The sequence below is a fragment of the Staurois parvus genome, unplaced genomic scaffold (assembly GCF_062004578.1).
Source record: "Staurois parvus isolate SC_StPar_1 unplaced genomic scaffold, SC_StPar_1.0 ptg000025l, whole genome shotgun sequence".
In the NCBI taxonomy this organism is placed as follows: domain Eukaryota; kingdom Metazoa; phylum Chordata; class Amphibia; order Anura; family Ranidae; genus Staurois; species Staurois parvus.
In genome coordinates, this window is record NW_028317821.1 from 25020583 (window position 1) to 25036096 (window position 15514).

At 40.6% G+C, this 15514-nt stretch overlaps 1 protein-coding gene across 1 annotated transcript in view; it reads right to left on the reverse strand.

Annotated features, from left to right (window-relative positions):
* CEP290 (centrosomal protein 290) overlaps nt 1-15514 on the reverse strand; it is a 239857-nt gene that overhangs the window by 41280 nt on the left and 183063 nt on the right. Inside the window, exons 44-45 of the mRNA XM_089652468.1 lie at nt 6361-6495; nt 4360-4446 (exon numbers count right to left, since the gene is read on the reverse strand). Of these exons, the coding sequence (XP_089508594.1) occupies nt 4360-4446; nt 6361-6495 (222 nt within the window). The remainder of the gene's footprint in view (nt 1-4359; nt 4447-6360; nt 6496-15514) is intronic.

Consider the following 15514-nt stretch of genomic DNA (forward strand, 5'->3'; position numbering starts at 1 on the left):
ACGGATATCAATCACGTGTCCCAGACAGATTCTCCGCCATCATCCGGCGATCACAGAGTAACACTGACAGGTAAGAGACCTGTGTGTAAACAACAAGTCTCTCTTCTGTCAGCAGTAACATGCTGCTGTGTATTTCTCTGCTGTGCATAGAAATACACAGCAGAATGTTTCCCAAGTAACACACACACACAGCACATGTTGTAAAACACAACACACAGTTAGTTGATCTCCCCAGATGTTAACCCCTTCTTGCCCAGTGCCATTAGTACAGTGTCAGTGCTTTTTATTAGCACTGATCACTGTATTAGTGTTACTGGGGATGTCAGTGGCAGTTAGTCAGTTACCACTCAGTGTCAGAATGCCCACGGCAGTCCCACAGTCCCGCTATAAGTCACTGATTGCCACCATTACTACTATAAAAAAAAAAAATTCCAGTATATATGCCACCATTTGTAGATGCTATAACCTTCACGTAAACCAATTAATTTACATGTATTGGAATTTCTTTTAGCAAAGGCATGTAGCAGAATACATTTTGGCCTAAATTTATGACGAAATTTGATTTTTTACATTTTTTTTACTGGATATGTGTTTTATAGCAAAAAGTCAAAAATAGTTTTTTTTTTCACAATTGTTGGTCTTTTTTTGTTTATAGCACAAAAAACAAAAACCGCTCAGGTGATCAAATACCACCAAAAGAAAGCACTATTTGTGGGAAAAAAAGGACATAAATATAATTTGAGTGCAGCATTGCACGACTGCACGATTGTCAGTTAAAATAACATAGCGCTGTATCGCAAAAAATGGCCTGGTCAGGGGAGTAAATCCTGTGAAGGGCAAGTGGTTAAGAGTGGATTATGTAAGGTTTTATGATATTGTCAACAATAAAAATATTGTTTTTTTTACTTTTTGGTTTATGTGCCTCCAAAGTCTGTATCTTTGTTTCCAATCACAGTATGCTTTATAGTTAGGACATGGCACTGGATATCCTTTATTGTACCCATGGTGCCACCTAATGGGTACCATACGATAGAGCAGAACCACACTATCAAGGCCATTGCTGCCCTTCTGTCACTATACTGGGGAATACAAGAAGCTGACTGATTCGGGTGGTTACACTAGTTTCATTTAAAGTACATTTCACTAAATCTTTAATGAATACATACGTGCATTGGTATAGGATTTTTTTACTCACCGTAAAATCCTTTTCTTGGGAGTCCATTGAGGGACATACAAAGTCTTTAACTTTCAGGTTATTCTAACTGAATTACTGAAATGTGTAGCAAAGCAGTACTAAGAGTATAATAAGTAGAAAATAACTCCTGCGCTACCCAGTGTAATACGATGAACACAACCAAAGCAAAATCGGTTACCGCTAGCACCTTATGTGTTCCCACATATATAAATAACAAATAATGAGTGGTGTGCTACCAAAAAATATTTTGCATAATAAAAACCACAAAAAATCACTGCAAATCTTATAACATAACCATGTCATGTTACCCACAAATAAATCAATGCAAATTATAAAGTGAATATAAAAAACTCAGTCCAAATACAGTGCATACTCCAAGGATATCCAAGAGGAGCTCGGACTTTGATATACATTTATATAAAGTAGTGATAGGGCAAAAACAATTGAAGAGGCCACTGGCTCATTCTAGGCTGCTAACAGCAGACAAGGATAACCTCCAGTGGGTTTACCGGGAAAAAAAAATGTGCATACATGAAAGGAGCGCCAGACCAAAAGAGAAAAGAGTTTAATGTAATTTATTGGTATTGTGCTAAAAGACAGGCCAATGAGCTTCGAGGGTCAAATGAACTCCCTCTTCATCAGGGTTACAATAATATATAATATAATATAAATACAATTGTGACTGATAATATCATGAGCCGAACAAATATAAAACATCATTGATAACATACATATACATATGTGTACAGATACATGCATTGAAAAATACCCACATCTACACTTACATGTATACATTTCCAAAAATTGAACCCATTACATATTATCACTTACTATCTGATATTGCTTCATCTTCATTTCTTTGTATGTATACATGTAGGTGAAGATGTGGGTATTTTTAGATGCACACATAACTATATGATTGTTATCCATGATGTTTTATGAATGTTAGGCGCATAATTTTATCAGTCACAATTATATTTACCTTACGTTATATTATGTTTTGTTGTAGCCCTGATGAAGGAGCAGTTCCTTTGACCCCCGAAACGCACTGACTGTCTTTTAGCACAATGCCAATAAATGAAATTGGACTCTTAATCTTTTGGTATGGTGCTCAAATACAGTGCATAAACTGTCTCTACCCCAAACCTTATGGCCAATATAATGTACCAAAATAAAAAGAGAAGACAGACTGTTTATGCACTGTATTTGGAATCAGTTTATTATATACACTTTCTAATTTGCATGGACTCATTAGTGGTTAAACACAAATGTAATAGTTTATTTTGCGTATAATATGCTTTAGTAGCACAGCACCGCTCATTATTTGTTAGTACTAAGAGCGTGATCACAAATACTGAAGGGTAGGTAAAGGAGGAAGATTATTTTGGGATGGCCAACAATTTATTTTTGTGTCTAATCTTCCTGTAGGTGGCAGTACAACCTGAAGGTTAAAGCATATCTAAACCCAAAAGTAAAAATGGCATATATTGTAGATTACCAATCTCAACCCTTTTGCTGCCAAAGCCGTTTATGCGTTTTTTTACACACGTATAAAATAACCATTTTGGGCCTGAAGATTACATAAAACCCCAAACATTATATATTTTCTGAAAGCAAACACCCTAGAGAATAAAATAATGGTAGTTCTAATTTTTTACATTATAAAAGGGAAAATTATTATAAAAGGGAAAATTATTTTAAAAAAACTAATGTTAATTTCAGGGCACACAAATGCAAAAAGTTACTCAGTTTTGGCCAAATATAAAAGATGAGCTTACAACAAGTGAACAGATACCCAACATGCCAAGCCTTAAAATTGTGTGCGCCCATGAAATGGCGACAAATTTCAGTACCCTATATTTTCCATGGTTGTTGCTTTAAAAGCCCCACAGGTCATCCATTTAGAATTAACCATGAATAATGGGCCTAGAATTACTGCTCTCACTCCAGCATGCATGGCAATATGTAATGTGTATAGCACAATCAACATTTCCATGCAGTCGACACAAACATTTACATTCGTATATATTGTGCTGTACCAGTTGTGGAAACCACAGCAGAGCAGTGTGAAAGGGACCATAAGGGCCGGTTCAAACTGGAATCGCACAGGAACGCAGTTTCCAATTCAGTGCAGTGTGATTTTCAGCCCATTCATTTGAATGGGGTAAAATCGCACTGGATTGCACCAAACGTAGTGCATACACTATTTTTAAAAATACACAGCAACCAGATCGCATGGTACTGTGGCACTGAAACCCGAAAATATATATTAACCAAATATAAATTAACTGTATAGCGTTACAAAACTCAACAGCGATCGGCAACTGCTAGCTGGCTTGCAGAAAGGGACTAAGTCTGAGAGGAACACTGGAAGGAGCGGCAGCTCAGCTGCTACACTGGCCCCAGACACCCAGCATCTTTCTCTGTCCTTTCTTCCTCCCCCTATACCGCCCCATCCCTCAACTGAAGGATCCTGCATGACGTGATGGCATCCCAGACAATAAATATTATTATACAGTATTTATATAGCGCCAAAGGGTATGCTCAGCGCTGTACAGTAGCAAGGGGGACATAACATGAGACAAGACAGTAACAATACACTACACGAGGGGTTCGAGGGCCCTGCTCTTTCGAGCTTACAATCTAGCATCCGCTCTCCTCACCCTAACCATTGTCTGCCTCCCTCCCTCCTCCTGTCCCCTCCATGACCCGCCATCCTCCTAGGCTTGGCTCTACTCTGATGGCTCCTGCTGAGGTGTGGAATCCAGACAATTGTGCAGAGTAAAGATACCATCATTCCCTCATTTATCCCTGTGTATGACGAGAGGGGGACTCTGCAGAGAAATTAAGAATTCATACAAGAAGTCCATGGGCCACAGAGAGAGTGCAGGCCTGTGCTACACCCAGGTGCCCCTAGGTTGCAGTGTGCCATAGGCGGCTGCCTAGTTTGCCTAGTGGAAGCACCGACCCTGGATATACTTAAACTTTAAACTTCTGCATTCATATGTAATTGCCAATATTTTTTATTACAATAATTTCCACACTAATGTTGTGTGCAAATATCTGAACTTCTTGATTTAAATTTTTTAATGAAGAATTTTCCTACAAAATGAAAGTAATATACACATACAAAAAATACCAAAAAATAAAGAAACTTTACTTACGCCTCTGACATTTCCAAGTTTACGTTCAGCTTCAATTTTATCTTTTTTGAGAACTTCACACATTTCTTTTAAATTAGCAATCTGATCCTAAAAAATAAATAAATAAAGAGTATTCTATAAATCAGTAGTAAACCGCAAGGAAAAAAAAAAGGGCCCCTGTAAGTTTAGGTCATAATGTACTAGTATGCATCGCATACTAGTACATTGTAACAGACTTACCTTTACATGGAGCCCTCCTGCGCAGCGCTGTCACGGCTCTCAGGTGCTACCATCTTCACCCGGTCTTCCTTCCGAGTTCAAGCCGTATGAATGACAGAGGCCACAATGAGATTACTCCCGTGCATGTGCACGGGTGCCCTTGGCTACGGCACAGAGCTCTGAAGGTCCGGCACAATATGCCGTCCCATCAGAGTGCATGTGCTGCTGACCTCATTAAACAGTGCATATTTAGATGTTCACTGTACCTACAGGTAAGCCTTATTTTAAGCTTACCTGTAGGTACAAGTTCTAAAGTGGACTTTACTTCTACTTTTAATATTTATGAGACACATAGAAAATGTACCAACTAAAATGTCTTTTCAGTTGCTTTGTGTACTGGAACCTAAAATATTTTTATTTAAAGTGATTTTTGTATATTTGAAAATACGTTACATTGAGTAAGCATACTTTGTTTTGTATGCAAGTCCTACTTCAAAGTGCAACTCCAGTCCAAAACTGGACTAAACACATTGATATAACTGTTTACCAAAATAGTTACATTCAAGGCATGATGTGAATGATAACTGTAGCAAGTGCTTATGCTCTCAACTGAAATATCAAACCATCACATAACTAGTGTCACAACTAGTCAATTGTTCAGCACCATGGTAACTGCAGAGCAAAAAGAGGCTAAGATGGCAGCTTCCTTGGCTGTAAAGGAGGGGAAGGTTTAGTGCTGCTTTAAGATTTGGGGAGAAGTTACAATAAGTTCCTCGGTGAAGCTTTAAAGCAGAACTAAACCCTTCCATTCATTTCAGCTCAGGAAGCTGCCATCTTGGCCTCAGTTTCATCTGAAACTACAAAAGATGCTGCACACGTGGTCAGTTATGACATCAGCCATTTGATGGTTTGACAGTTTGGTTGACAGCACAAGCAAATGTGACAATTAGTATTCCTAGCATACCGGGAATGTAATTGTTTGTTAAAACTGTTAAGTCAATGGGTTTAGTTCCACTTTAAATGATCCTGTTAGTTTTTGTTATAGAAAAGTATGTAGCAAAGAGATGTAAAGACACAAAATGTGATGAATGGAATGACAGACTGCAAGAAATTTTTTTTAGTAAAGTAGGAAACGTGTCAAGTCAATGCTAGTGTCAAGTGTCATTCTGGGTATTCTTGTGCCTTCTCTCTCCCCCCATTCACCTATTTTCTTGATCCTGGTATCACAGAATAGAAAATTATCATATCCACAACAGTAACATAAATACCAATAAAAAGAAAGGGTTTATAACCGTTCTAGTCAAAACTTAAGGAAAAAAACGTTGGTTCAAGTTGTGCTTTAGGGTGTATTCCTGAGTCTAGGATTCACAAAGTGTTCACTAACCTCAAGTTTCCTAATATGTTGTCTGTAGGAGTGTAGTCTCCTTTCCCTACCTCTGAAGGTTGTTGTTAAGAGGTACTATGAAGTTGTTTATTGTTTCGTGTTTCCTAGCTACAAAGCAAAGCTTCCTGAGTGTGTGTGAGATCTCTTAATGGTTGTGCAGCAAGTATAGAGTAATTAGCCAACTCTACCTGGCTAGATTCTGAAAAAAATGTAAACCTGCCTCTTCAACAGAGCTAAATATTTGTTCAAGACAATTAAAAAAAATGTTCTAATCTTTCACTGTACTTGATGCATTTGATTTCTAAAGTAGTACATGTACACTGTTTAAATACACAAACACATATAAAACATATATAAACATAAACACCATGATAATGATACATTCTCATCTATCAAATATTAAAAACCCTCTGTTATACCTTTAAGCGTGGTAAGTCTTTATTTGCTTGCTCCAGCTGGAAATGCAGCTCGACATTCTCAGCTGACAATCTCAGGTTCTCTTTCTGAAGTTCTAGCTCTTTTGAGGACTGATCTTCTGACCCTACACCTGATGTCTGATGGGTTTAAAAAAAAAAAAAAAAAAAAAAAAAAGTAAAGGACCAGTAGTGAAAGGCATTGTGCTCTGCTTTGTTATAGAAACTAAACATTTATATAATAATTTAAACATAGGGCCAAATGAATGGAGGGAAGTGCATTAACTTAGCTAAACTGCTACACACTTCTAATAAATAAACTAAAAAAATCTAGGACAATGTAGGGTAGTATAAGTGATAGGAAATCTCACACCTGTAGTAAGGCATTGTTAGGTTCTGAAACCAGTTCAAGTTTTTCATAGTTCTGATCAAACTCCTTTTCAGTCTCTACAAATTCAACTTGACCTATCCCAGAAGTAAAACCAAGTTCAAAATCTGACTTGTTGCCAGTACCACTTCTAGTATTTAACCCCATCATTTTGTCTTCTCTAATTTCTCCAGTTGTATTTTGATGCCCACCATGGATATCATGGTTTTCCTCTACTTCCAGTATTGTAGTGGTTCTGCTGGAAGATGTTGTGCCGCAGATATTTTGTTTATCGTCATCACTAGACTCCAGCTCATTAGTAGCTTGGGTGCTTGGGACACATGATGTGTCACCCAGTCCAGGGGTGGCAGTTGTGCTAACAGGAAGTGATATATCACATGGTTTCGGAGAAGGTGATGCACTGATGGGCTCCGACGCATCATATGATCTTGGCGAGATGTCACTACTCACTGGAACAGGTGTCGTGTTTGCCAAAGAAACAGTTGGAGTTTTAAAATTTGCCACATTTTCTGCTGCAGTGTTGTAAAGCTCTTCAGCAATATCAGTTGTATTTTCACTGCCTCCTGTAAACATATTAGAGATATCTCCTTGGTCTCTTCTACTTTCTATTTCGTTGGTTGAAGTGTCTGGTATGATATTCATATGTTCATCTGCAATGCCATCATTTGTTTCTAGAAATATTGTTTTAATTTCCTTTGTTCTTTTTAAAATGTTCCTCTTTTTATTAGGTAATACTGTATTTTGAAGTGTATTAGCATTAGCTTCAAATAAAAGAAGAGAAAAATGTCCGGGTTCCACTGCACCATACTGGTTTGGTGCATGCAGCATTGTATACAAAGAAAACAGGCATCAGGTAAAATTGTACAGTAGGATGAAAGCTGGTGAAATTCCTTTGTGAAAGTTTCACACTGGGAGATATTCAGTGATGTTATACATAAAAGCTGCATTCACATGGTAGAAAATATTCCTGTACAAATTATAGGTACAGTCTACTGTATGATTACCAAATCAAATGAAATTATGCCGTGTTTAAGGTATATTGTATAGTACACAATGCAAGACAGTGTCCAAGTAATGTGGCTATAAATTAACAGAAAGCTTTGCTATTCCCTACTGTAATAGCTGTGCTTTATGTTGTTTGCTACACCTATGTGTTAATGAGTTTGTGGAGAAAAAGGGCAAACGAAAGAAAGCATAAAACAGAAAATATCTGACATTCGTATAATTGTTTAAAAACAGTAGCAACAAACAATCCTCTACACTCAAGTGCAGCACCAATAATCTAGGAAGATGCTCTCCGCTTCGGATATCTCTAGCCCATGCATATGGCTTTGGTCCTTAGGTATCCACTATGTCTTGCCACCCTTCTAAGACAGGGGTAGTCCATGCACATTTAATACAAAAAGATAAACAGGGAGCACCAGCCTATTGCATTAAAACCAGTTGCCATCCACCTTATAGCAGTTTCACTGCTACAGGGCGGACTCCCTGCGCAAAAGCACATATGTATGTGTATATATATAATGTATATATATAAATATATATCTATATATATATAGACACAATTGAAACTCGAAAGATTTGAATATCGTGCAAAAGTTCATTTATTTCAGTAATGCAACTTAAAAGGTGAAACTAATATACAGTATGAGATAGACTCATTACATGCAAAGCAAGATAGTTCAAGCCGTGATTTGTCATAATTGTGATGATTATGGCTTACAGCTCATGAAAACCCCAAATCCACAATCTCAGAAAATTAGAATATTACATGCAATCAATAAAACAAGGATTGCACATAGAACAATATCGGACCTCTGAAAAGTATAAGCATGCATTATGTACTCAGTATTTGGTTTGGGCCCCTTTTGCAGCAATTACTGCCTCAATGCGGCGTGGCATGGATGCTATCAGCCTGTGGCACTGCTGAGGTGTTATGGAAGACCAGGATGCTTCAATAGTGGCCTTCAGCTCTTCTGCATTGTTCGGTCTCATGTCTCTCATTTTTCTCTTGGCAATGCCCCATAGATTCTCTATGGGGTTCAGGTCAGGCGAGTTTGCTGGCCAATCAAGCACAGTAATCCCACGGTCATTGAACCAGATTTTGGTGCTTGTAGCAGTGGGCAGGTGCCACGTCCTGCTGGAAAATGAAGTCAGCATCCCCATAAAGCTTGTCTGCAGAAAGAAGCATGAAGTGCTCCAAAATCTCCTGGTAGACACTTACGTTGACCCTGGACTTAATGAAGCACAGTGGACTAACACCAGCAGATGACATGGCTCCCCAAATCAACACAGACTGTGGAAACTTCACACTGGACTTCAAGCATCTTGCAGTGTGTGCCTCTCCATTCTTCCTCCATACTCTGGGTCCTTGGTTTCCAAATGAGATGCAAAAGTTGCTCTCATCAGAAAGGAGGACTTTGGACTACTGAGCATCAGACTAGGTCTGTTTTTCTTTAGCCCAGGTAATACGCTTGACTTTGTTGTTCAGGAGCGGCTTGACAAGAGGAATACGACATTTGAAGCCCATGTTCAGGATCCGTCTGTGTGTGGTGGCTCTTGATGCACTGACTCCAGCCTCAGTCCACTCCTTGTGAAAGTCCCCAACACTTTTGAATGGCCTTTTCCTGACAATCCTCTCCAGGCTGCAGTCATCCCTGCTGCTTCTGCACCTTTTTCTTCCACACTTTTCCCTTCCACATAACTTTCTATTAATGTGCTTTGATACAGCACTTTGGGAACGTCCAACTTCTTTTGCAATTACCTTTTGAGGCTTTCCCTCCTTATGGAGGGTGTCAATGATGGTTTTCTGCACAACTGTCAGGTCAGCAGTCTTTTCCATGATTGTGATTCCTACTGAACCAGACTGGTAGACCATTTAAAGGCTCTGGAACCCTTTGCAGGTGTTATGGCTTAATTAGCTGATTAGAGTGGGACACTTTGAGCCTAGAATATTGCACCTTTTCACAATATTCTAATTTTCTGAGATTGTGGATTTGGGGTTTTATGAGCTGTAAGCCATAATCATCACAATTATGACAAATCATGGCTTGAACTATCTTGCTTTGCATGTAATGAGTCTGTCTCATATATTAGTTTCACCTTTTAAGTTGCATTACTGAAATAAATGAACTTTTGCACGATATTCAAATTTTTCAAGTTTCACCTGTGTATATATATATACATATATATACATATACACACACATACATACACACACACACACACACACATATACACACACACACGTGATCCGAGCTACCACCGTGATCATGGGTAAGGGGCGCATGCACACGCCTGCAAAACTGGCGGTGTTGTGATTTGGTGTAGCACCAATCAGTTAGCAGATTCAGGCCTGGATCTGCTGAGAGATCTCTGCCCCATCACAGATCTTCCTGTGCCTGTGTTTACATTACACAGGCACAGGAAATTATGCAGTCTTCTCTCCCTGGAGCACTACACCTTACAGTAAAAGTATATATAGGGCACATTTAACCCCCTGATCACCCCAGTTAACTCCTTCACTGCCCTGTCACCAGTGTCATTAGTACAGTGTAAGTGTAAAGATTTTTTTTTTTTTACTGATCACTGTATTAGTATCACAGGCGACTTCAGCAAGCATTAGCATCCCTCCCAGATTGCATCAGAATGCCCGCCACTACATCAGTCATCACATTTAACCCTCTGATTGCCAGGAACAAGCTCACATATACAATAAACTTCCATTGCTAGTATCGTGTCTGAATGGATCAATTTTATCTGATCTGATCAGAACTATACCAGCGATCACAATAGTATAGTGTCCCGAAAAACTCAGCATTAGCAGGATCAGCCCCGGCACCTGCGTTTAGCCCAGGGGTGGGCAAACTTTTTGACTTGAGGGCCGCAATGGGTTTATATATTGGACCCGGGGGCCGGACCAAGAGTAGATGAATGATGTGTATGTGTCATCCATAGTAAGTATAGTAATATTCCCCCATAGTAAGCATAGTAATTAATCCCCCATATAGTAATTCATCCCCCATAGTAATTCATCCCCCATATAGTAATTCATCCCCCATAGTAATTCATCCCCCATAGTAATGCATCCCCCATATAGTAATTCATCCCCCATATAGTAATTCACCCCCCATATAGTAATTCATCCCCCATAGTAATTCATCCCCCATATAGTAATTCATCCCCCATAGTAATTCATCCCCCATATAGTAATTCATCCCCCATATAGTAATTCATCCCCCATAGTAATTCATCCCCCATATAGTAATTCATCCCCCATAGTAATTCATCCCCCATATAGTAATTCATCCCCCATATAGTAATTCATCCCCCATAGTAATTCATCCCCCATAGTAATTCATCCCCCATATAGTAATTCATCCCCCATATAGTAATTCATCCCCCATAATAATTCATCCCCCATATAGTAATTCATCCCCCATAGTAATTCATCCCCCATAGTAATTCATCCCCCATAGTAATTCATTCCCCATATTAATTCATCCCCCATATTAAGTCCCCAAGTCCCCCCTGTGTCAATTCACTTACCTTTGCTCCGCGCGTTCCTCTCGCCATGTTCCCACGCCCTTCCGGTGTAGCATGAAAATCTGTCTCCTATGAGGATCTGTCCCCCTCGACGTATCTGCGCATGTGCCAGTTTCAGGCATTAGCAGCCGATCGGCGATCTCCGGCACATGCGCAGATACGTCGAGGGGGACAGATCCTCATAGGAGACAGATTTTCACGCTACACCGGTCTTCAGGGAGGACTGTGAGAGGAGCCTAGCGGGAGCCTAGCTCCGCGGGCCGGATTAAAAGGTCTGCCGGGCCGTATACGTCCCGCGGACCGTAGTTTGCCCATTGCTGGTTTAGCCCCTACGCTTAATCCCCCTCCCCTTCTCCCCCAGCAAGTGCAGTGTCAGTAGATAACTGTCACTTGATACATTGCACACAAAGTTGCAGGGTTAGCAGGATGAGGCTTGACCTCTGCTTTCACTAACAGGTAAATTTTTTGTGGCAGTTCAAGCAGTCCCTGACAGCCAGGTGCTCTTTTTCCCATGAGTCACACTAGATACCTGTAAATTTAGTGACAAAATGTCCAAAGAAAGGTATAGGATTCTGATCATGTCAGATGAGAGCAAAGTGGAAGCCTCACTGACAGAATCAAGCTCACAATACAAACCTGTAGACAGCAATGACACCCTGACAGATAGCGCAGATGATGGAGTAGCGGTCACTGCTAAGGTCAGGCTTACCCAACCCCATTCCCAGGTTGCTGAGGTGGTACAATTGCATGATGATTCTCATATGCAGCAGAGTGCCAGTACTAGTGCCACTCTACCTTTTGGTGAACTGGCGAGCACCAGCAGCCTAGTACATCCTGGTCTTTTACATAATAGCACTGCAGTATCACTTGGTTACCTGGCGAGTCCCATAAGTGCAGTACAAGCTGGTGCTGGGGTGAGCACAAGTATTGTCCCGCAGCCACCAAGAATTCACACACAGGGTGGTAGAGCATAGTGCCGGGTGTGCTTGCAAATCCTGATTGGCAGCCCTCAAATTCTGCAGCACCCAAACTTCCCCCATTCACTGCCCAACCCAGAATTCAGGTGGAAACAGCAAATTTAATTACTCCCCTTGATTTGTTGGAGCTGTTTTTCACAGAAGATCTGTATGAATTGATTGTGGATCAAAGCAATTTATATGCACAACAATTTATCATTGCTAACCCAAATTCAAACCTTGCCAACCATTTGCCAACCTATTACAGTTTCCGAATTTAAAGTTGTTTTGGGCCTAGCCCTCAACATGGGCATTACTAAAAAAAAAAAAAAAAGAATTGCGGTTGTGTTGGTCCACAGGTCCTGATTCATCATATGCCCATGTTCTCTGCTGCCATGGCCAGGTATAGATATGAGAATATAAATATAATGCAATTTATGCATTTCAGTGACAATACACTGTTGTCCTCGAGGTGGCCCTGAATATGATAGGCTCCACAAAATTCAGCCCCTTATAAATCACCTTAACCAAAACTTTGCAGATATGTATACTCCCGAGCAAAACATCTGTGTTGATGAGTCCCTAATTAGTTTTTCTGGCTGCCTTGCATTCAAACAATTTCTCCCCAGCAAGCGTCCCAGATATGGGGTCAGAATGTAGAAGACCCGTGAGAAGGTAACAGGCTATACATGTAATTTTCGGATTTATGAGGAAAAAGATAGTCACATGGAGCCCCCAGATGCCCAGACTACATGGGGAGCAGTGCCAAGATAGGGTGACACCAGGTCCCAAACTTTTTCCATATGGGGTACCACTTATACATGGACAATTTTTATACAAGCGTGCCAATATTTAGACATTTATACAGTCTTGGAATTGGAGCATTTGGCACCATGCTTGTAAATACATGTCTTAGAAAGGGGGAGAAAGCCTGCTTGAAAAACGATTAATTGCTTGCAGTGAAGTGGAAGGACAAACGGGATGTTTTCACGCAGACATGACCATCCAAATTTCCACGACAGCTGGTGTTGTTGAGAAGTCCCTCTGTGTCCACGAATATAACCTTAACATGAGAGGGGTGGACTTCAACAGCCAGATGAAGAAGCCGTACTTTTGTATCCAGAAGGTGCTGTGGCCCAAACCCTCAACTCAGATGCAGTGAGCCAGCTGCATGAGAGGCATTTTCCCAATGCTATTCCTGGTACTCCAATCCAAAAGACACCCTAAAAAAGATGCAGTGTCTGTAGCAGACACGGAATTAGACGTGACAGCCGCTTTTTTGTCCCTCCTGTCCTGGCTAACCTGGTCTCTGCCTCAAAGACTGCTTTGGTCGCTACCATATACTAGCGGACTAGTAAAGCATGGCACAGTCTAGGGCACATATATACAGAGGGTCTCGAATGATGTCAGGTAGTCAGGAAACTGGCTGTGGCATTTTGAGAGACCCTACCATCTGGATGTTAGTTTTTTAAAAAAAAAAGTTAAAAAAAAAATTATATATATGTAAAAAAAAAAAAAAAAAAAAAGATATAAAAAAGTGAAAAAAAAAGATAAAAAAACAAAAAGTTGTTTGATTGAGTTACTGTTTTATTATTGAAGCGGAGCTCCACCCAAAAGGGGAAGTTCCGCTTTAAGTACTGCTCCCCATTAAAGATTGGCACCTTTGGGGGGCGGGGGGAGCGGGTACCAGTATTTGACAGGTGCCTGCTACCACTTCCGGTCCGATCACCTAGGCGATTGGAAGCGGAAGGTGTCCTCCCTCCCTCCCTGTAGTCTTTTGGGACATGTGACAGGTCCCAGAAGACTACAGGACCATTCATGAAGCGCAGAGCTACTCGCGCATGCGCAGTGGGCACCAGGCTGTGATAGCTTGCCGGCCTCCTGAAATACAGGACGGCTGGTGAAACGGGCTGTGGGGGACACATCGCAGGACTGAGGGACAGGTAAGTGGCTGTTTTTTTTAAAAGTCAGCAGCTACAGTTTTTGTAGCTGCTGACTTTTATTTTTTGACAGGGTGAATGGAACTCTGCTTTACCCATTGCTGTTTTCTTTGCAGGAATGCCATTCAGCTGCAGCACCAATCTGTTTATCCTGACAGCAACGAGGTCTTGCTCTCAGAATATACATAAATGTGTGCAGCACTATTGGATGAGATTTTTCATTACAGTTAAAAAAGAAGATAGATGTCCAAGCATAGGGGCCTAGAGTGGCCAGTGGGTGGATCGCCCCTATGCTTCAGCATATATATTTAATAATATTTTTTGACACATATTTCAATAAAAAAAAATTTTTTATTGAGTTACTGTTTTATTGTTAACCATTGTGGTTTTCTTTGCAGGAATTATATTCATCTGGAGCACCGATCTGTTATTCTGACAGCAACAGGGTCTTGCTCACAGAATTTACATAAGTGCGTGCAGCACTTCTGGATGAGATTTTTCATCCACAGTTAAAAAACAGCATATATGCCCAAGCTTGGGGGCCTGGGGTGGCCAGTGGGTGGATCACCCCTATGCTTTGGCATATATTTTAAAAATTTTTGGCAGAAATTTCTTCATCCACATCGATAAATGTGATCAAAGGAATCTGTTCTTTTTTTTCATGGGCTGAACATAAAAAAAAAAGAACATTTCATGTGTGCCCACCATTAGAAGTGGGTGGATGCAGGGCGGCATATTCTAATGGTGGGCATATCACACACTTTTTTTTGGCAGAGATGACTTCCTTTTTTTCATTCATCCCACAGGCTGCATTAAATAAAAATAAAAACAAAAAACACAGCATATATACCAAACAAGGACTAGCGGCGTACTGGTACATCACTGGACTTTGAGTGGTTATACCCAGATGATGCCTGCAGCTGTGGGCATCATCCTGGTATCGTATTTTTCAGCCGGTAATCGGCTTTTATGTAAAAGCAATCCTAGTGGACTAGATACCCGCCCTCTGCCTTCCACGTCATCTCGGGCACTCCCATGCCATCGGGGGAACCCGAGAATGCAGCCGTTGTATCTGCCAGCTCACCATAGAGCTGACTGGAGACCGTAATGGTGCCAATCATTACATCACAGTCTAAGAAACCGGAAGTTACGAGTATTTCATCGTCATATGATGTCCTCCCACTCTAACTGCGCATTTGCACCCCCGGGGGCGTGCGGCAATCAGTGGTGCGCTGTGTTACTGGGACACAGTAGATCTCCAGTCAGAGTAAAAAGCCAATGATGTCGGCTCTGTCATGTGATCAGCTGTGTCCAATAACAGCTGATCACAT